The following is a 23,227-nucleotide window of genomic DNA, read 5'->3' as shown; positions in this document are numbered from 1 at the left end:
TTGCCTTTGTGTGTATGATTAAGAGATGTTGTATGGACACATCTCAAACAAATTATTTCTCAATAAATGAACTCATAATCTCACAAAGTGGACGAGTTTACATGAATGAATTATTTCTCAATAAATTAACTTTGTATTGGAATATAGTGATTGTAGCAACACTTTCCAAAATATATAAATTACTTATTGAAAAAAAAGCAGCAGTAGGTATTAAGTTTAATATCTAATATTTATGGTAGTTAGTTAATTATTTAAAAGAAAAAAACAAAATTTATCATTAAGAGTTATTGAGTGTGAGAACATTTTGGGATTGTCGGGGACCAACAGCAATCGGGGACTTTTCAATTTTTTAAAATTTTTAATTTTTTAAGTATTCTACAACATTTGAAAATTTTAAATAAAAAAAACACCAACAGTGTAAGTTTTAATTTTTTAAAAAAGAAATTATGGACTACAACATTTGAAATTTTTTAAATAAAAAAAAGTCAATAGTGTAAGTTTTAAGAATTTGACATTTAGAATTATATATCTTCGATCCCGAATCAAGGTTCCCTCCATTGATTGCGGGCGGCGGTTGCCATGGCTGCAACCATGTGTGTTTGTATATATATCTAGATTAGGAATAACCCGTGCCTGAAGGCACGGTGCAACTAAAAAAAATCTAATATTGAATTTGAATGCAAAATAATCAAATACTTAACTCGGACACGTACTAAACTGAAAACCTAAACTCGATTATATCATGTATCTGAAGAAACATGAAATTATCAAAAAAATGAATATAAACATGCCTAAAGACATGTTTATTTATAAAATGACTTTGTTATCTGTTGAAATTTATTTTTTTGTCTAAATTTATGTTTGGACTTTCCAAGTGATAATTATTCATACCAGGCTTTGATTTTGGTTTTAATTTTATTTTTATAAACCTAAAGTTAGTTAGGAAAGATAAGAGTTCAAATTTGAACAATTGTTGTGCTCCAATTTTATTTTTATCATTTTAATGTGATTGTTAAAATACATCTTAATTGTAATCCGTTTGGTAGCAACTGATTTGAAAATAACACGACATTGTCAATTAAATCCATGTGTAACTATTTAGTATTGCTAATTTTTTTTTTTTTAGTGTCTAAAATTTTATAACCAAACATTTTTAGGTTGAAGTACAACAATTATGGACAATATCACTATTTTTGGTCAAGTAAGTTTTTTTTCTTTGTAAGGCTTATATTTTTTTTTTTAAAAAAAAAACTTTAACATATCTAATTTTCTTCTAATAAAATGCTTTTTTTCTCATACTTTATAGGTGGATGGAGACTTACACCGAACCGTAATATCAATTCCATTTACTAATTTTTTTATTTATGTGTATAAGATTTTATTTATCACTCTAACGTGTTTGTATGTATAGGTTCAATTTCTTCAAGAAAGAAATGTTAATGTTGTTATTAGCGATGAGCGTGACCTTAATACTATTCGCATTCGTGAGGTAAGGATACATATTTTCTTATCATTTTAAAAATAATAATTTATAAATATATTCTACTTATTTTTTATTATAGGCAAAGGCAAAGGAAAAAGAAAAGTCTATCCATTCTGGCAAAAGAAAGAAAAATGCACATCCTGTGATATGGTTTCTCAACAATTTTTAAAAGTTTATTTTTCGAATATTGTCATATAATTTTTTTTTAGGAATTACATAGTGTCATATACTCTTTTTTATGTACATTCTTTTTATTGAATGTGAAATATTTTTCTAATTTTTAATTTTTAATATGTTTGTCTATTAAAAAGAGAAGAAAATGAATAAGAGAAGAAAATATATAAGAGAAAAACATAAAAAAATAGGAAACTACATAATATAGTTTTTTTAATTTTTTATTTTTCTTATAAGAAGCTTTTAAGGAAAGAATAAGAAGAGTGAAAAGGAAAGTAGGAAATAAAAAAGTATATAGTGAGTTTGTCCGTTCATACTGTCTTTAAACCAACAAGTACATAGTGAGTTTGCAGTTTTGTGTGCTTAATGTGTTTTTAAATTATTTTTTCCTCTTTTTTTAAATTTCATCAAATTATGCATTGGTTCTTATGTGACTAACAACTCAACCGAGTTAGTTAAAAGGAAGCAAGAGATAGGATAATCTTCACATTTTATGCACATTATAGGCACACAATGATAATGTGTTATCAAAAGCTGCATTGGCCCAACGTGCACGACGAGAACGTGAAAAAAATCAAAGTCATGTTCTGCATACCAATTGAGACAACGCCTGCGACGAGAACGAGAAAGATCAAAGGAATGTATTAACCCAAAACAATCTTCTTTAACACGAATTGGTAAACAACTGTAGTTAATTCTTAAAATATATACTCTTACTATTACCACTTTATTATATAGATTTTAATTTGTTTACAATCCATTTTTGTAGGCCTGCTCCTACAACTCCATCTATAAATGTTGGCGTGGTCATCCGTGATGAGCACGACCTTAATGATATTCATGTTCATGCGGTAAGTAAAAAATCAAGTCAAACATTGTATGTATTTTATTTATATAAGATTATATAAACCTTAAATCCAATGTCTAAATGAAAAGAAAATGTCAATCCAATGTCTAAATGAAAAGAAAATATTGCTCTTTCTTACAAGAGATTGACAAATACATGTCAAGTGATATCAGTGCATAAAATGAATTTGTTGTTTTATGTTATTTTTGTAGAATGATTGTAATATGTTTTCCTGTAACTTGCTATTATTTGCATGAATTTATTTATTTTTATTTTGCATGGATACATGTGCATTTATAATGTACAATTCATAAGTTGCTATTTATACGAAAAGAATAGGAAAAAAGATAAAATATATAAAGAAAGAAGAAACTAAAGAAGAGTGGTTTTTTATTCTTATTAAGAGAAATGAAAGAAATAAGAAAATAGTTTCATTTTAAGCACAAAATATTCACATATTTTGCACCAATGATAAAATATTTTCATTTTAGGCACAAAATGATAATGTAATATCAAAATTTGCATTGGCCCAACGTGCACAGCGGGAGCGTGTAAAAAAACAAAAGTCATACTTTGAATTTCAATGCTTGCAACGAGAGCAAGAGGGATTAGAAGAATGTGTTCAACGAAGAATGGTTACCCATCATTCTACATGTTCGTTTTCTATGCCAATCACATCGTTGGCTCCACAAAGGAATCGGTAAACTACTGTGTATTATCTTGAAATACATATTTTTACTCATACCGTTTTGTTTTACAAATTTTTATTTATACACACATATTCATAGGTCTACTCCTATAAATCGATTTCTTCAAGAAGATCTATGTATTGATGATGAATTAGAAGATATGCCTATGAGTACATCAATTGACGCCCGGGTACACAAAGATTCTTGCTGCCATTATCTTGACAAGATGGATGTATTATGTCCTTATTGTTCAGCCTTACATTGGATGGATGAAAAATTGACAAAATCTTCTATGAAGCGTCCCTTATTCGGAACTTGTTGTTTGGAAGGAAAGATTAGGCTACCCTTACTTATTACACCCCCTCCACCACTTCAGGCTTTGTATGATGGGAATAATGATCAATCAAAATCCTTTCGAAGTTATACTCGAGTGTACAATGCAGCCAATGCTTTTACGAGTCTTGGTGCTACATTAGATCCTAGAGTACTCAATGGAATGGGCCCTACATCATTCACAATTCATGGGGAATTGCGACATCGAACAGGATCACTACAACCACAACCAGGGATAGAAGCAAGTTATGCTCAACTGTATATCTATGACCCTGATTCAGCTTTAGAAATTCGTAATCGTAGAAATCCTATCTTGAGAAGGGATGTTCTCAAAATTATTCAGGATAGTTTGTTGCAAGTCAATGTATTTGTAGATAAATTTTGCCAAGCTCATGCTATTTTATATCATTTAGACTCGGCGGGACACAATTTACCTGCTCATCTTCATTACAATTCAAGAACTGATCGACGTCGATATAACCTACCAACTGCATATGAGATTGCAATTGTAATACCGGGTGATGGAACAGAAGTTAGTGGAATGAGAGATATTATCTTACATTTTCGAGGAAATAATGAGTTGATGCAAATTAATGAATGTCACCCAGCATACCTGCCATTACATTATGTTCTATTATTTCCATATGGTGAGCTTGGATGGGAACCTGAGCTGAAATTGTGGAACGTTCAGTATGATCGACCTTCAACTGATCGACTTACTCAAATGGATTTTTATAGTTATCATTTGTTTGAACGACCCATAGAGTATTCAACAATTTTGAGAGGTGGGAAACTATTTTAAGAGTTTTTGGTAGATGCTTGGGCTGCAACTGAGCAAAATCGATTGACATACTACAAGCTTAATCAAGGGAAACTTCGGGCTGAGCTTTACCAAGAGTTGTCAGATATGGATCCAGATTATGTGCGACCTGGTCAAATTGGTCAAAGGTTTGTTTTGTCGTCTTCATTTACTGGTAGTTCTAGACATATGTTTGAAATCTTTCAAGATTCAATGGCTATCACGCGATACAACTAGCACCCAGATATTTTTCTCACCATTACTGCAAATCCCAATTGGCCAGAAATTACTTCAGCATTATTACCACATCAAAACCCTATTGATCGTCCTGATTTAATTGCACGTGTTTTTGAGTTGAAGAGAAAATGTTTGATGAAGGAGATAGAAACAAATAAAGTGTTTGGACATAAAGTTGCGCATGTTTTTACAATTGAATTTCAAAAATGAGGCCTCCCTCATATGCATGCACTTTTATTTCTTAAGGGTCCAGACAAAATTCGAACATGTGCTCAAGTAGACAATTTAGTCTGTGCAGAATTTCCAAACCCGGGAGATGATCCTATGCTTTTTGAAACTATCAAATGTTGTATGGTACATGGACCGTGTGGTGCTCGGAATTCGCAAGCACCATGTATGGAAAATGGTAGATGCACTAAGAGATACCCTCGAGTTTTCATAGAAACAACAACTATGGATCAAGATGGATACCCTATCTATCGTCGTCGCAATAATGGTCAAGTACATACTGTGAGGGGGCAAGAAGTTGATAACAGGGATGTCGTACCATACAATGCATATCTTTCTAAACTTTTCAACTATCATATAAATGTGGAAGTTTGTGCCGGGATGAGATGTGTCAAGTATATACATAAGTACATTTATAAGGGTTATGATCGTACAACGATGGCGTTAGGAATGATAAATGAGATTCAACTGAAAGTAAAGCAAGATCGCTACGGGGCAAGCAGCGTAGTTCAAAAATTTTGAACCTTACCCCGATCCCGGCGATTGGATCAACGTCGAAATCAAATCATTCACAAACAAATAAATAAATCTAACCTTTAGATTATCGAGTCGTTCGCGGATTCGAGCCGTCCAAGCGTCCGGCCTCTAACTCGTGATACGCGGCACGCGTCCGTTGGCAAGGAGAGCGGAATAGGAGTGCTAGCTCCTTCTCCTTTGCACGGCTTGTGTATGGACGGTAAAAGAACACCCACGTTTCAAATCGATGCCAAAAGAAACGGGGAAGAGTGAACGGCAATGCGTTTTTCAACTCTTGAAAAACGACACCAAAAATCACCTCTATGATGGGCAACCTATAAAAGGATATTTATAATGAAATATCCTAGGGTTTCTAAAACACTAATGGATTGGGCTAGCCCATTAATTCTAATTTAATTAGAATCATAAGTGGGCTTATTCTAGTCCAACTAGAAATATAATTAAATGGCCCAATCCTTTTATAGGTTAAATAAAATATTATGGCCCAAATCTAATTCAAGCCCAAATATATTTTATTTAATATTTGGCCCAAATCTAATTTGGTCCAAATATAATATTTAATATTTGGCCCAAATCTAATTTAGTCCAAATATAATATTTATTTTAATATTTGGCCCAAATCCAATTTAGTCCAAATATAATATTTAATTTAATATTTGGCCCAAATCTAATTTAGTCCAAATATTAACTTAAGCCCAAAAATATTTTATTTCCTATTTGCCACTCCAACAAATAGAAAATCATTAAATTAGAAACTCCTTCCTAATTTAATCAAATGCCATTTTTAGGAAACTCTTTCCATCACGACGACTCCTCGTCATATCGACGTCATTACGTCTATCTGTTCTTTTTCCGTGAGAACCTACGACGGCATAACTTCTTGCCGAAGTGTCCCACTTAACCATACGTCCACTCTCCTGGTTTAAGCCAGGGACCGTGCCTATTGCGTATGACTCATTAGGCTTCCGAATATGTTGGCAATGTGTCGGTACGAACACATAAGACAAGATTGGCCTCTAGCAAGGCGTCATGCCTACCTAATTATTCAGAAGGATTCATAATCCGTAAATAACCTTTCACGAGCATGGTTACCGTGTAATACGATCCTCTCGTCAATGTATCTTATGTGATCTCAAGTATGGCGATGTGTTGCTTGATAACGATCACATGAGTTTTCTTCGGTCTTTCGGATATCTTCACTTAATAGAAAGTGAATCAATAACTCCTTATTGATCTCTTTCACCATGGCCATGGATTTAAAGTGAATATCCACCGAATGCGCCTTAGATACATCATCCTCTATCAAGGGATAGACGAGTCCCATCTTGGCTATGCACCCATCTCCATAAGCCTCATGATATACCCAACGATCGCCCACGTGCAGCCTTTGTCTAGGCCCATCGAAACGATGTCAAAGCATACTGGTCTTCTTATGAGATGACCGTGACAACCTCAGGTCCAAGGATTAGTTACACCCATCTCGTATGAGAATTCCATCAACATATAACCAAAATGGATTCTCGTGGCGAGTCATGTCCAGTGACACGTTCTCCAACATTGGTCACCTATGTACTTGTCTAGGCATCCCCATGCCTATGGGTGTGAGACCCCCATTGCTATCACATAACAAAAACATAGCACATACAAGTCTTACCGCAATTGTCAATGTCCATTCTTGACATTGCTACGACTTGGGACGTTTAATGATGTCTATAAACTGTGATGCATCATCTCACATCTTTATAGATTATTCACAGTATACATCATATGGACTTCTATCTAGTTTCATTTGGTTATTACAATAATAACAAGAAACTAATAGAATGACTTCTTGTGAATTTGAATAACTCCTTATTCAAATAATAACATGATTACAATTGTCAGTGTACAACATGCCCAATCTGATTGGGTCTAGAGCACCTACACTAACAATCTCCCACTTGCACTAGAGCCAATCACTCATGTATCTTATACCTGATGATCGAACATGACTTTCATGTTTCTCCTGGGACAGAGCTTTAGTCAAGGGATTTACGACATTGTCATCCGTCGATACTTTCTCTACATATGTCACCTCAGCTGGTAATCTCCATTATCATATGGTGATGCCGCAATACAAGTTTGGTCCGTTGATGAGACCGTGGTTCCTTCGCTTACGCGATGGCTCCATTATTGTCCCAATAACTGTTATTGGATCAACAATGCTGGACACCACTTTAAGTTCATCAATGAACTTATGGATCCATACAACCTCCTTAGCTTCTTCGAAGGTTGTTATGTATTCGACTTCAGTTGTTGAATCTGCCACTATCTCTTGTTGGAACTCTTCCAACTCATGGCCCAGCCATATAGGCAGAATATGAATTTCGACTGTACGTGATTTAAAATCATCATGGTCAAATTGGAAACTAGCATCCATGAACCCCTTCATGGTATGCTCTTATTCTCCATATGGCAAAAAAAACATCTCTTTAGTGCTTCACAAGTACTTAAGAATGTTTTTCACAGCAATCCAGTGTTTCTAACCTGGATCAACTTGATATCTACTACATATGCTCAAAGTATATGCGATATCAGGCCTCGTATATAACATGGCATACATGATCGAGCCAATAGCCAAGGCATATTGCGCTCGACTCATCCTATCTCTCTCATCTTGTGTCTTTAAACACATAGCCTTGGAGAGATGTATTCCATGTGACATGGGAATACTTCTCCTCCTAGAATCTTCCATGCTAAACCTCTTTAGCACCTTGTCAATGTACGCACTATGGGAGAGTGCTAGCAACCTCTTGGATCTATCTCTATAGATCCTTATTCCCAGAATATAGGCTGCTTCTCCCAAATTCTTCATGGAGAAAATATTTTGAAAGCCATATTTTAACTAATTGCATCATGGGAACACCATTCCCTATGAGCAATATATTGTCCACATATAGGACTAAAAGGACTACCACGCTCCCACTAACCTTCTTGTAAACACAAGGATCAACTTCCCTTTTGTGAAAAATCAAACTTTTTGATCTTTTCATCAAAACATTGATTCTAACTCCGGGATGCTTGCCTTAGTCCATAAGTGGACCTTTGCAAGTTGCAAATCTTATTTGCATGTTTATGAGTAACAAAACCGTCAGGCTGTGTCATATACACATCCTCGACCAGGTTTCCTTTAAGGAAAGCTATTTTGTCATTCATCTGTCATAACCCAAAGTCAATGTCAGACATTGCCTCATCATAGATAGTAGGGTCATCGTTCACAACCAGAAGCACATCTCCATGTGCCGAGATGAGAAATCCATATCTCTCTTGCTCGCGACGAACCCTCATCGACCTATGAGGTTCTTGTGTAGAAGGTTGGGGAGTTGACACAACTTCTTGTGTGTGATCTTTCTCGGGTTCCTGGAGGGGAGTATTTATTTGTGGTTCGCCTCGAATCTTATTCGAGCTTAACATTCCTCCCACTAGCCACAGCATCTAAGAATTCCTTCTCAAGGAATACCACATGCTTGGCAACAAAACACCTTTTGTTCACATGGGTGGTAAAAGTAATATCCATTTGGATATCCCACAAACAGATATCTCGTCGATTTGGGTTGTAGCTTATTACTGTCAACACGTTTAACATAAATTTGACAACCCCAAATCTTAAGGAAAGACAAATTTAGCTTCTTTCCTTTCCATATCTTATATGGAGTCTGAGTAACTGATTTACTTGGAACCCTGTTCAAAACAAAGATCGCGGTGAGGAGTGCGTATCCTCAAAATGAAATAGGGAGTTCAGCGCGACTCATCATGGACCAGACCATGTCCAACAAGGTCATATTCCTCCTTTAGACACACCATTCATCTATGATGTTCTAGGTGGAGTCCATTGTGAGAGAATCACATTCTGCTTCAGATGATCTAGAAACTCACTGTTCAAGTATTCACCATCTCGATCTGATCGAAGTACTTTGATACTTTTCCCAGTTTGTTTCTCTACTTCAAATCTGAATTCTTTGAACTTTTCAAAAGTCTCAGATTTGTGTCTTAAAAGATACACATAACCAAAACATGATCTATCATCAGTAAAGGTTATGAAGTAGATATACCCACCTCGAGCCTGGATGGATATGGGCCCACACACATCAGTGTGCACAAGCTCTAGCACTTCTGTGGCCCTCTCTCCCTTTCCTTTAAAAGGAGATTTAGTCATCCTACCAAGTAAACAAGATTCGCAAGCACCATATGATTCATAATCAAATGTGCCGAGATATCCATCTCTATACAAGTTGGATGTGCGAGTCTCATTTATATGGCTAAGGAAACAATGCCACAAATAAGTGCTATTTAAATCATCTGATTTAAGTCGCTTAATATTTATGTTATTGATAGGAGTATCAACATCAAGGACATATAAACTGTTACGTACTGTTGTTTTACCATAAAACAACTCATTTTTATCAAATGAACAACTATTGTCCTTTAAATAAAAAATGAATATCCATCATTGTCAAACAAGAATTAGAAATTATATTCCTAGTCAAACTAGGATTGTAGTAACAGTTATGTAACTCTAATACAAGTCCTGTGGGCAATGTCAATAAATAGGTCCCTACAACTAATGGAACAACTTTTGATCCATTTTCCATGTATAGGTACACTTCTCCTATTATTAATCTCCTCGTACTCCTAAGCCCATACACAAAGGTGTAAGTATGAGCATTAGATCCAGTATCTAATACTCATGTGGACTGATCAGAAGTAAATAGATTAATTCCAATAACATAAATACTTGAAGTGCCTTGAGTAGAACTCTTCTTACTCTACACTTCTCGATTTATCACAGTGGAGATAGATTGCATCCTTTTTGCCTTTTGGGTTTTAGTCTTCTGGACTCTTCCAAATTGCGCTATAGAAGAACTCTTCTTCCTTTTTGGCTTTCTTACTCTTGGGCTTACCCTTGTGCGCCTTGGGCCTTTCAACTAAGAGAACACTTCTCTTGGCCTATAATCAATTTTAGGCTTGGTCTCCCTTAGTATGGACAGCTACTCTCTAAGGGTCTTATCCATAACTTTTAGGGAGGGACTATAACAGCAAATCTAAGTTTCAGCATCCATACCCAAGTTCAGCTCTAGCAACCTATTGATAAAACATATCATCTCCATGTCATGCTTCTCAACAGATGGTCCTTGAGCCTAGCCATGATCTCATAGGCATTATAACTCTTATGTGGCGACCTATGTTTCGGGGTCATGGCAGCCAAAACGATATATCAAGCGATGATCATATCACCCATGTGCATCGTCTAGGCCTAATGTGCTATTATTTCTTTAACTGGTGGCTTCGTAAAAAGATAGCTCTTTATTGCATAAAGAATCTTATCACACATGAGGACTATCCTCAAGATGATCTCCCAGTCATAGAAATTAGTCCGTTGAAGGTATTATTGCCCTCGAGTATTGATCTTATCGACATGTTTCCAGACATTCTGGATCAACAACTGAATAGAGATATTATTATAATCATATTGAATTACGAAATCATAAATTGCAAGAAGTAACATTTTATGATTGCTCCCACTATTTTCTACGAGTTTGCCACCCTCAAGACATAACTCGGGAAATCCCATTGGAAGATTTCCTAGCAGGCTAGGATCCCATCTCCCCTCGCACAACCTTGAGTGACTCAACAAATTGTGCTAGGATCGATTAGGTAGGTACTTGCTACCAATTGCATCTCTATGCAACTCCTAGATTCATTGGGTTGACAACTCCTTGTCAAGCACATCTTATGTGACTCCCAATCTTTGCCTCTATACTCAGTAAGGCCTTGAGTGACTCAACAAACCCCACTTTTCTAGTTAAGTCGGACCCATCATTCAGGGACATCTTATGGCCCATGAAGCATAGGAATCATAGGTGACACATGACCTTGAGTGACTCAACAAATCAAGTGCCAGCTAGAAACCTAATGCTTCATAATGATGGAAGGCAAGTTGGCTTAATATTAATGAGGGATTTATTATTTATTTATTTAGGTCTCATCACATGCAATTAATCAAATTAATAATGCATAATAAACGACTCAAACCGGTGTATGGTATGGATAACTACGGCTAGTCCCCTCGAGCCATAGAAGGGAAGCTAGTGGGTCAAACCTAGGTGAAGAATCATATCTTGCTTCATAAGCACATTCTTCAAGCCTTCATTGGTCTTCGAATCTTGTCTTCAATTTGGCTCCATCTCTTGCTCTTCATACAAACTACAACTATCGCTACTCTATTCTATTCTACATACATTACATAGAATCAGAAACCTCGAGTTACATTCGGGGGGAGTGAGATGAGAAGAGAATGTACATCAGAGTATAAGAGAGGCAGGACACACAGGCCCTATTTCAAAAACCAAATTTACAAGCATTCATTCCCAACATAAGATAAATGGTCGACTCGATCCATACCATACACCCATGCAATCAATCTAATTGATTCATTTAGATTATGTTAATTAATTGTCGCATTTATTTCAAACTTAATGAAACGCTTTCAATAAATTGAAAAATTTGTATGATTTTGGGAAAAAAAAAATTGTTTTAATTGTGTTGGGCTTGGGCTCCATCCATTAGTCTAACTAACAAGGCTCAACAGGCCTTGGATCAACCAATGTATGTCAAACATACATTAGCAGCCCAATAATTAATAAATAACCCAATTAATGGCCCTGGCCCATTTTTAATCACGGCCCATAAGTGTCATACACTCATGGATCGGATAAAAATAATAAAAATAGCCAAACAATTTGGCCGGGCCCCACCAAAGAGAACGGAACGCACTGGGCCACCGAAGGGTCAGCCCGGGTGCTTCACGGGGACCCCCGGGAAGGGTCAAACCGAAGCCCGAGGGAGCGGGAGGGGCCGGGAGGCGGTTGGGCAGCATGTCAAACATGCTGCCAGGCCTGGGCGCGCATGGGGCGCGCATGGGCCGCGCCTGGGCGCGCTTGGGCCGCGCCTGGCGCGCCCGGCCGCGCGGCAGGGGCCGCTGGGGGCGAGCGCGGCCCACTGGGGCTGCGCGGGGTGCGTAAAGGCCGTGCGCGGGCAGCTGGGGGCCGCGCGGGCCGCGCGAGGGTCGCGGGTCGCACCCGCGGGCCGCGCGCTGCTCGCGGGTCGAACCCGCGGACCGCGCGCGGGTCGCGGGTCGTGCCCGCACCCGGCCGTGCCTTGCGCGCGCGCGCGGCCGCCCATGAGGGCCCTGCGCGCGCGCGGCCGCGCCTGGGGGCGCATACGCGCGCGCGGGGCTGCACCTGGGTGCGCCATGCGCGCGTACGGCCGCGCCTCAGCGCGCACGGCCGCGCCTGGCCGGGCCCTGCGCGCGCCCAGGCCGCCCCAGGCCATGCCCAGCGCACGCGGGCCCCGCTCGGCCGCGTCTTTCGACGCCCCGGTGCATCCGTATGCACCCCGAACCCCGTTTTGCCCTTTTTCGTGTCATACACGATCTTTTTCCCTTCACCCAAAAACGTTTTGCAATCCAAAAATACAAACGCAACAATCATTTAATTATTTCACAAATAACAACATAACCGAATCCGCACGTAAGGAATTGAAATATTTCGACGATGGCTCTGATACCACTGAAAGTAAAGCAAGATCGCTACGGGGCAAGCAGCGTAGTTGAAAAATTTTGAACCTTACCCCGATCCCGGCGATTGGATCAACGTCGAAATCAAATCATTCACAAACAAATAAATAAATCTAACCTTTAGATTATCGAGTCGTTCGCGGATTCGAGCCGTCCAAGCGTCCGGCCTCTAACTCGTGATACGCGGCACGCGTCCGTTGGCAAGGAGAGCGGAATAGGAGTGCTAGCTCCTTCTCCTTTGCGCGGCTTGTGTATGGACGGTAAAAGAACACCCACGTTTCAAATCGATGCCAAAAGAAACGGGGAAGAGTGAACGGCAATGCGTTTTTCAACTCTTGAAAAACGACACCAAAAATCACCTCTATGATGGGCAACCTATAAAAGGATATTTATAATGAAATATCCTAGGGTTTCTAAAACCCTAATGGATTGGGCTAGCCAATTAATTCTAATTTAATTAGAATCATAAGTGGGCTTATTCTAGTCCAACTAGAAATATAATTAAATGGCCCAATCCTTTTATAGGTTAAATAAAATATTATGGCCCAAATCTAATTCAAGCCCAAATATATTTTAATTAATATTTGGCCCAAATCTAATTTGGTCCAAATATAATATTTATTTTAATATTTGGCCCAAATCCAATTTAGTCCAAATATAATATTTAATTTAATATTTGGCCCAAATCTAATTTAGTCCAAATATTAACTTAAGCCCAAAAATATTTTATTTCCTATTTGCCACTCCAACAAATAGAAAATCATTAAATTAGAAACTCCTTCCTAACTTAATCAAATGCCATTTTTAGGAAACTCTTTCCATCACGACGACTCCTCGTCATATCGACGTCATTACGTCTATCTGTTCTTTTTCCGTGAGAACCTACGACGGCACAACTTCTTGCCGAAGTGTCCCACTTAACCATACGTCCACTCTCCTGGTTTAAGCCAGGGACCGTGCCTATTGCGTATGACTCATTAGGCTTCCGAATATGTTGGCAATGTGTCGGTACGAACACATAAGACAAGATTGGCCTCTAGCAAGGCGTCATGCCTACCCAATTATTCAGAAGGATTCATAATCCGTAAATAACCTTTCACGAGCATGGTTACCGTGTAATACGATCCTCTCGTCAATGTATCTTATGTGATCTCAAGTATGGCGATGTGTTGCTTGATAACGATCACATGAGTTTTCTTCGGTCTTTCGGATATCTTCACTTAATAGAAAGTGAATCAATAACTCCTTATTGATCTCTTTCACCATGGCCATGGATTTAAAGTGAATATCCACCGAATGCGCCTTAGATACATCATCCTCTATCAAGGGATAGACGAGTCCCATCTTGGCTATGCACCCATCTCCATAAGCCTCATGATATACCCAACGATCGCCCACGTGCAGCCTTTGTCTAGGCCCATCGAAACGATGTCAAAGCATACCGGTCTTCTTATGAGATGACCGTGACAACCTCAGGTCCAAGGATTAGTTACACCCATCTCGTATGAGAATTCCATCAACATATAACCAAAATGGATTCTCGTGGCGAGTCATGTCCAGTGACACGTTCTCCAACATTGGTCACCTATGTACTTGTCTAGGCATCCCCATGCCTATGGGTGTGAGACCCCCATTGCTATCACATAACAAAAACATAGCACATACAAGTCTTACCGCAATTGTCAATGTCCATTCTTGACATTGCTACGACTTGGGACGTTTAATGATGTCTATAAACTGTGATGCATCATCTCACATCTTTATAGATTATTCACAGTATACATCATATGGACTTCTATCTAGTTTCATTTGGTTATTACAATAATAACAAGAAACTAATAAAATGACTTCTTGTGAATTTGAATAACTCCTTATTCAAATAATAACATGATTACAATTGTCAGTGTACAACATGCCCAATCTGATTGGGTCTAGAGCACCTACACTAACATCAACAATATCTCGATGCAAGGTATATTGGACCTCTAGAAGCTGCTTGGCGAATATTTGGTCATCCTTTGCATGCAGAGATGCCAACAGTTATACGATTAGCACTTCATTTACCTGGAATGCATCGTGTTATTTTTAACCCAGAAGAGTCGTTAGAAACGATTCAATCTAGAGCTGGTCAACAAATGTCAACTCTTACTGGTTTTTTTGCATATTGTGCTGGCAGTGAAGATGAATGTCCATTCACTTATCAAGAATTTTCACAGCATTATGTTTGGCTCAAGTCGGAAAAGAGATGGAAATCAAGAGAAAGGGGATATGCAATTGGTAAAATGTACTTTGCTAGCCATAATTGTGGTGAAAGATTTTATCTGCGTTTGTTACTAACCGTTGTCAAAGGACCAAAGTCGTTTCGGTCTTTACGCACGATCGATAATGTTGTGCATGATACATTTAAATTAGCATGTGTTGCAAGGGGGCTTTTAGAAGATGATGAAGAATGGATACAATGCTTGAAAGAGGCAGCAGTTATGAAAACTGGATATCAATTGAGGAGATTGTTTAGTATTATTCTCACCCAGTGCTCTCCACTAAATCCATGTGCATTATGGAATCAATTCTCAATGCATATATGTGATGACCTTGCACATAAGATTCGTACATTGTTTGCCATTTCTAACCCAACTGATGCTCAAATTGAAGATTATGGTCTCCATCTTTTGAATCAAATGCTTCATGAATCAGGCAAAAGTTTAATTGACTTTCCACTCATGCCACAAGTTATTGGAAATTGGAGTGTAGTAGTTGGTAATCGATTGATATTCGAACATCGACAACTGCAAAGTGAGGCACAACAGGCAGATCCACAAATTTCTATTGATTGTCTCAACAATGGACAGTGGAATGCTTATAACACAATCACTTCTTCAGTTTTTCAAAATAAAGGAGTTGTTTTCTTTCTGAATGGGGGTGCTGGAACAGGGAAAACATTTTTGTACAATACGATAACATTAAAATGTCGCAACCTTGGGTATATCGTTATTACTGTGGCTTCATCTGGAATTGCATCATTGTTACTGGTCGGAGGTCGTACTACACATTCAACATTTTCCATCCCGTTAGATGTGTTGGAAAATTCAAATTGTGGGCTTAGCAAACAATCATTGCAAGCTGAGTTATTTAGAGAAACAAAACTCATAATTTGGGATGAAGTTCCGATGCAACATAGACATTGTGTTGAGGCGGTTGATCGTACATTGAGGGATATTTGTGATAGTGAAAAGCCATTTGGGGGTATTACTGTTGTTCTTGGTGGAGACTTTCGACAAATCTTACCAGTTATACCCAAAGGAGTTCGTGAGCAAATTGTGAATGCATCATTAAGACATTCTGTTCTATGGAAGCATATACATATTTTAACTTTGGATTTGAATATGCGCTTGAATCATGAAGGTCGTGAAAATGCTAATTTTGCAAATTTCTTGATGGAGGTAACACTACTTTTGCAAATTTATTTTTTGGATATTTTAAATTAATAAAATGTGTTTTCATTCTTATTTTTTTTATTGATTTCACTTTTTTTAGATTGGGACCAATCCTCAAGAAATCGTTAACCTTCCATCAACAATACACAAATGTTAAGATTTGAATGAATTACTCTCTACAGTTTACCCACGGTTGAACATGATAGAGACGTCAACCCCAACATTTTTAACTGAACGCACAATTCTGTCTGCGCGTAACGATGATGTTAGTGACATCAATACTACTGCGTTGAATATCTTTCCAGGGAGATTATATACTTATCTTGCAGCAGATAAAATGTCTGGAGATAATGAAATTGATCCTACCATTACAAATAGATATCCTAATGAATATTTAAATTCATTGGATCCTCCTGGGTTGCCAACTTTTAAGTTAGAGTTGAAGGTGGGTTGTCCTATAATATTGTTGAGAAACATTGCACCAAAAGATGGACTATGTAATGGTACAAGATTGATGGTTATTAGGTGCGACACTCGCATAATTGAAGCTCAAATTTTAACTGGAGAAAAGTTTGGTAATTTGGCATTTATACCAAGGATATCTTTGGCACCATCTTCTTCAGAAACGCCTTTCCAAATGACAAGACATCAATTTCCTGTCCGATTGGCATATGCGTTGACCATTAATAAATCTCAAGGACAATCTGTGAAATTTGTTGGGGTTGATTTGCGCATACCAGTTTTTAGCCATGGACAATTATATGTGGCATTATCTAGATGTACATCATTTGATCGTATAAGTATTCTGCTCCCTAAAGATTGTTTGGATTCTACTACAAATATTGTTTATTCTGAAGTGTTGTTGTAGTGTTCAGAAGGTAACCATGTAGATTTATTTTTATTGATTATATAACTTTTTTTAAAATTTAAATTTAATAATAATTTGAAATATGGACTTCTGTAGGATTGGATCGAAAAATATATGGAGCTTAAAAGGAGAAATACAACTACATTGCTTCGATGGGGATGTAATAAGGTAATTTCAATCTCAAAGTATATTTTGATATGTATATTTCTAACAAATATTCTAATCTATATTTTTTTTGTTTCACAAATTATTAGATTGTTGTGCATGTTCCTCATTGGGGATACATACAAGTTGATACGAAGACTTTTTGGAAAGTAATGAGGAGAAAGTTCGGGCAAACACATGTTTGAAGACATGTTATTGACACATTTTTTGTAAAGCATACATATTTTGTAAAGTTTTAACCCATTTTTTGTAAAACTTTAATCCAATCTTTTGGTGTATGACAATATAATGTTTGTTTTGCAATAGTATTTGATATTTATCTTTTTTTTTTTATATTTGATTGGCAGCAATAACATTAACTGGTATGTATTTTATTTGATATTTAACTTTTAATTTAATTTATTCAGATTGTAGAGCACTTTTTTAATTTATTTTTTTATTATACAATATTAATAAGTATACAATAATTTTAATTTTTATTTAATATTTAATTTTAATATTATTTACTTTTATATTATTTACACCGTGCCTTTAGTCACGGGCATTCCCTAGTTTATTTATATAAACACAGTTATTGTAAAAAATACCAGAAATGAGATAAAGATTTTGTATTAAAAATTAGAATTTTCTTGCAAAAAATTAGTATATAAATTCGTATATGTATGTATATATGTATATTATATAAAATAAAAATCAAAAGAAATCAAATTAGAGCAAGCGCAATGGCCATGCACTGGTCGCGCCTGCAACAAGCAATCAGAGGGAGAGGGGGCATTAATGCCGTAATGGTCGTCGGAATGGCCCTTAGGATGCGTGGGTGCCCTTAATGGGACAACTCATGGCCGGTTTGGGCTATAAATAGTTACGTTCGAGCAGCCCACTTCATCAAAGATTTTATTTCAAGAAATGGGTGATTAGGGCAGTATTTGAGAGATTAGTGAGTAGGGATTTGATCCTCGAGTCGTAGGCAAGAAGTCTGGAGAATTTGATGGCCAACGGAGCAGAGGAAGTGGGGAATCGAAGCATCGTCGAAAAATCATGCAATCGCCGGAGCTGAGCTTTAAAACACCAAAATGAGGTATTTTTAGTTGTTTTTTTCTAAATTATAAGGCTATATTTGGGTTCGGGATGTTGGATTTAGGGGGGAAGGAAGCTTGTTTCGAAGCTTGGGGGCTTGGGAGGCTCGCCGGCGGCGAAGCAGCTGCCGAAAAAGACGACTCAGATGGGTCGGGCGCGTGGCGGCACGTGCCAGTGTGTGGGGAGGCGGTGCGTGGGCTGCACGCACGCGTCAGGTGGAAAATAAAGAAAGAAAAGAAAAGAAAAAGAAAAAGAAAAAAAAAAAGGAAGAAAATTTCAAAAAAATTGGGAGAAATTTCAGAAAATCTAGAATTTAATTTATGTTTTATTTTGAGAAAACTTTCCTGGAAAATGTTAAAATAATTATTTATTTTGTGATTTTATTATTATGGAAAATAGGGAAAAAATAGAAATTTAATCTGAACAATTATAAGGAAATTTCATAAGTTTAGAAATGCTATTGTAGGAATATTAGTGAAGAAAGATTGGGTTAAATGAGGATTTAGATATTTATTGTGAATTTTGAGGATATAAGACTTAGAAAATAAGAAGAAATTATGGAAAATTATGAGAATTATGAGGAAAATAGGAAATTGATATTTGGGAATAAATTTAATGTTTTTAGGAACCCTTGAGGCTCGAGGATTTGAAAATAACTCGTCTGGCATGTCTTTTGAGGTCGACAAGCTTATCGAGGTAACTTAATTTGTAAAAAGTAAGTGTACTGTTACAAGTTTGGTGCGGTTATAAATGTTTATGTTTAAACCTCGATCTTTGGGAATGCTTTCATCATATTGACATACTCTGATATATATCCATCATGTAGACTGCATACATGACATGCTATGAAATGCATATGTATACGTTGATATCATTGATCATGCGCATTGTGGCCGTAGGGAGTACGAACTTGCACCGCTGCTTAACCAAGGGTACCCCTATACACCCTGGCTTCGAAAGAGGTGGCCGTAAAAATAGTAGGTAGCATGAAGGGTGCAATTGACCCTTACGATGAGTAAGACACTGCATACACACATGATAAAATATTTTGTACCCTTACTTAGATGGTTCATCATCTAATTTGGGTTTTTGTCCCTGGAATATTCAAACGTTCTAGTTGGGACTTGCAGTGATGGTACGAAAATCGAAGATGTGTAACGACACGAGTTTTCGAGGAATGAGCAAGTTGTACCATGTTTTGTTGTTGCATGAATATTTCAAGTGTTTTGTATAGCAAGAATGTACGTTTTAAAAGCTTATGTATTGTACCAAGAATTTGGTATTATAAACTATGTTCAGTTATCAATGTATGAGATGCTATGATCAGGTTTGATTTCAGCTTCAGCTTTATATAATTCTACTTAAACCTAGAGTATGAATTGCTAGGTCTTGCACTAGATAGGTTTAAGGGAATTTCGAGAATAATTAAATTTAGCACGTGAAAAGGATTTAAAAAAAATAAAATAAAATAAGTCCGAAATTTCCTAAGTTATAACTTGCCCTGATAAAGTGGGGTGTTACATCCTCCATCTTGGATTGTAAGTGTTGGAGTAGGGATTAAAATTTGACCTGTTGACACCATAAGAAATAAAATTAGCTTGTTCAAAAGGACTAAAAGAAAAATGATTTCCTACTTAACAATCTACACTAGCATGTCCCCTTTGCCCACAAAGCTCATAAGAAAGAAAATGAGAAGAAGAAGCATTCATAGCTAAAACTCTCAAATTACCCAAATCTTATTTAATTCAGTAATTTGAACAGATAAGATAGTGATAGAATCAACATTATAAATTTCAACTCCCTTTTTATTTGCTCACTCATTATCCCATTGATAACTGTTGGTTGCCATCTCCTCCAAAAGTTCATATGCTTCTTTTGGGTGTTTTCCTCATAGGGGTACCACCTGCAATTGCATCTAATATTGAATGAGAAGAATGATTAATGTCACTATAAAAAGTTTGCACTTGCATCCAAACAGGTAGACCATGGTTAGGACATTTCCTAAGCAGTTCCTTAAATCTCTCCCATGACTCATAAAAGGATTCATTACCAAATTGTGAAAAAGTTGTTATGTCATTCCTTAATTTAGCCATTTTAGCAGGTGAAAAATATTTAGATAAATTTTTTTGTGTCAAATCATTCCATGTAGTAACAGAACCTGCAAGAAGAGAATTAATCCATTCTTTTGTTCTATTTTTAGGGAGAAGGGAAATAACCTAAGTTGAATAACATCCTCACTAACTCCATTATGCTTAAAAGTATCACATATTTCAAGAAAATTAGCAATATGAGAGTTAGGATCATCATTAGGGCCAGAAAATTGTACACACATCTGGATCATTTGAATAATTGCAAGCTTGATCTCGAAGTTGTTTTCTTGCACATTTGGCCTCCTAATGCTTGATGTAGTGCCATCCAAAGTAGGTGTAGCATATGAGCTTAATGTCCTTGGATTATTTTGGGTTTCTTATTCTTGTTCTATCTTATTCTTTTTTTCCTTCTTTTACTTTTTCAAAGTTTTTTCAATTTTTTGGTCAAGGGATATCAATTCTCCACCACTAGTGTGTGTTATGCACCATGAAACCTACAAAGAAAAAGAAAAATACTAAAATTAAAAATTAAAAATAAAATCCCTAGAACCTAAATAATAATAATAATAAAATTAAATTAAAATTAAAAATCCTAAAAGAAAACAAAAAGATGTTCAATCTAAGGCTAAATTATGTAGTTTTGATATACAATAAACTAATCCTCGATAACGACGCAAAAAACTTGATGTGTGATTTATGCATAATTAATTCGGGCAAGTGTACCCTAGTCAAATATGCATATAATGATGAAAAGAGTGTCGATCCCACTAGTACTAGATCACAATACCAAAACAATTTTAATTTAGCATAAGTTGAACTAATTAATTAATCGGATAAATGAAAAGAAAAATAAATGAAAAACTGAATTCTTTGTGAGAAAAATTAATTAAGGAATGCACTAGGGTTTAGATTTCATTTAATTTAGATTATGTAATTATCTATTCAATCCGATTTAAAACCAAAAATACTCTTACAATATTTTATAATTATTTGCATGTGATGGTAGATTTTCCTCAATTAATTAATAAACTTTTTCAAGTCATATTACTCATTTATTAATTCAATTTCAGTGTTAGATTTCTGAGCGAATGTCAAAAGAATAAATAAGGATTAAGTTCTTTGAAAACCTCTAATCTCGGAAGGCGATTTGACTCACTAAGCTTCCTCGATTCTCACACATGATGATTTATATTGCCTATGGATCTAATTTATAACAATCCTTTAGTCGGTTATGCATAAATCATCAAATCATTAAAAGGTGACCAATGTTTTAAAGCATTAACACAACAATATAAATTTCTCATGCAAATAATAAATTTCCCTCTTCGTTGATTCCTGGGCCAGGTCCAACTTCTCTTCATAGTCATGCATCATCTTTGTGAGTCAAGTCATAGTGTCTTCCTCAAGCATCAAACAATCTGCAACAAGCAGTAGTGCTTGGCATTCGACCCAGTGAAATGCCATGAGATCCAACAGTTTTTTCTACTCTCACGACGAATGTAAATGGTCATCAATGAAAAGGTCGCTCTCAAAATTGGGATCCTAAAACTTGACCGAGTAAGTTTCATGGCCAGTCGGGCTTTAATTATAGGACGGTCTAGCCTCCCCCTCGAAAACCCTCTACCACTTTTGGTGTCGAGCTTGCTCCTCAGCAATGGGGGCCTTGGTTGAATGTTTGGTAGTTAACTTTGGTAAGGCTAAGGTCTTCCTAGCAGCTTTGTCGACCGGCTCAAAGTTTGGCCTGGTTTCCTCCCTCTTGTTGAAGAGCGCCCTCATGTCCCTCTTTGAAAGCTTTGGAGTTATTTTTCTTGTAGCAAGAATAAACAAGCATGAGCACATATGTGCGGGGAAAAACAGAAGCAGAAGAGTGAAGTGAAGCCAAAGACCACTCATGTATTTGGAAAAGCCCCCATAACACCCCGATACTGTTAGAGTTATGCCCCACAAGCCAATCGTGTTTTATGTAATTGATCATATTTTACATTGGGATTCTTTATTTTCAATCAATTATTACTACAAGGCATTATGTTTTTATTTGTCATTGATGGTTGTCGTCATTATTTATTGCAATCCATACTTGACATAGTTCATAGTTCAAACAGGCTCATGGAATATGGTCGTGCATAGAGATGACGATCATGAAACATATTCCTTACAAGCCTTGATCTTAAATGTTCCTAGCTAGAGTTATTAGGATTGAACAGTAATAACTCAGATAGACTAGCACATATGATGCATGCTCAATTAGGAGAATGTCTTGTTTCATGGACATTAGTGTGAGGACACTAGTGCATATATGTGAGTGCTTATTATAAGAATAAGTACACTAAACTGGCCCGCTACAGAATTCCTAATGGTTATTATTTAATGTCAAATTGGAATTCCTGTGTTGCAATAGTGTAGATTGATCCTTAGACTTGAGACATCATGGTAATCTTATATTTGACTGGTTACGCTTTGGTGCTTTTTTGGATTCTAATTGAGTCATTGAAAAACTATCATTGGGTGTGCCCTTATCACATATGAAGGCTTGTGAATGTCGAAATAGGATTCATCACTTATCACCAAGATGAGAGGATGTCCTATGTATTCTGATGATTTCATGACTGAGGAAATCCTTAACCAAGGTAAGGTGGAAATCAAAACGTGAT

General features: G+C 36.7%; 1 protein-coding gene and 1 non-coding gene across 2 annotated transcripts in view; both read left to right on the top strand.

The window, feature by feature from the left end:
* LOC127787570 (uncharacterized) overlaps positions 1-17,244 on the top strand; it is a 66,967-nt gene extending 49,723 nt beyond the window's left edge. Inside the window, exons 3-8 of the mRNA XM_052315632.1 lie at positions 2,427-2,508; positions 3,570-4,173; positions 4,342-4,474; positions 14,915-16,382; positions 16,477-16,528; positions 16,682-17,244. Of these exons, the coding sequence (XP_052171592.1) occupies positions 2,427-2,508; positions 3,570-4,173; positions 4,342-4,474; positions 14,915-16,382; positions 16,477-16,528; positions 16,682-17,244 (2,902 nt within the window). The remainder of the gene's footprint in view (positions 1-2,426; positions 2,509-3,569; positions 4,174-4,341; positions 4,475-14,914; positions 16,383-16,476; positions 16,529-16,681) is intronic.
* Positions 17,245-20,466: 3,222 nt separating this feature from the next.
* On the top strand, positions 20,467-20,573 carry LOC127787751 (small nucleolar RNA R71). The gene has a single exon (XR_008020216.1). It is a non-coding gene; the product is annotated as a small nucleolar RNA R71 (small nucleolar RNA).
* Positions 20,574-23,227: the final 2,654 nt, after the last annotated feature.

The sequence above is a fragment of the Diospyros lotus genome, chromosome 12, assembly GCF_014633365.1.
Source record: "Diospyros lotus cultivar Yz01 chromosome 12, ASM1463336v1, whole genome shotgun sequence".
NCBI lineage: Eukaryota > Viridiplantae > Streptophyta > Magnoliopsida > Ericales > Ebenaceae > Diospyros > Diospyros lotus.
Note: the sequence above shows the minus strand (reverse complement) of the source record. Positions and strands in the feature narration are given on the sequence as shown.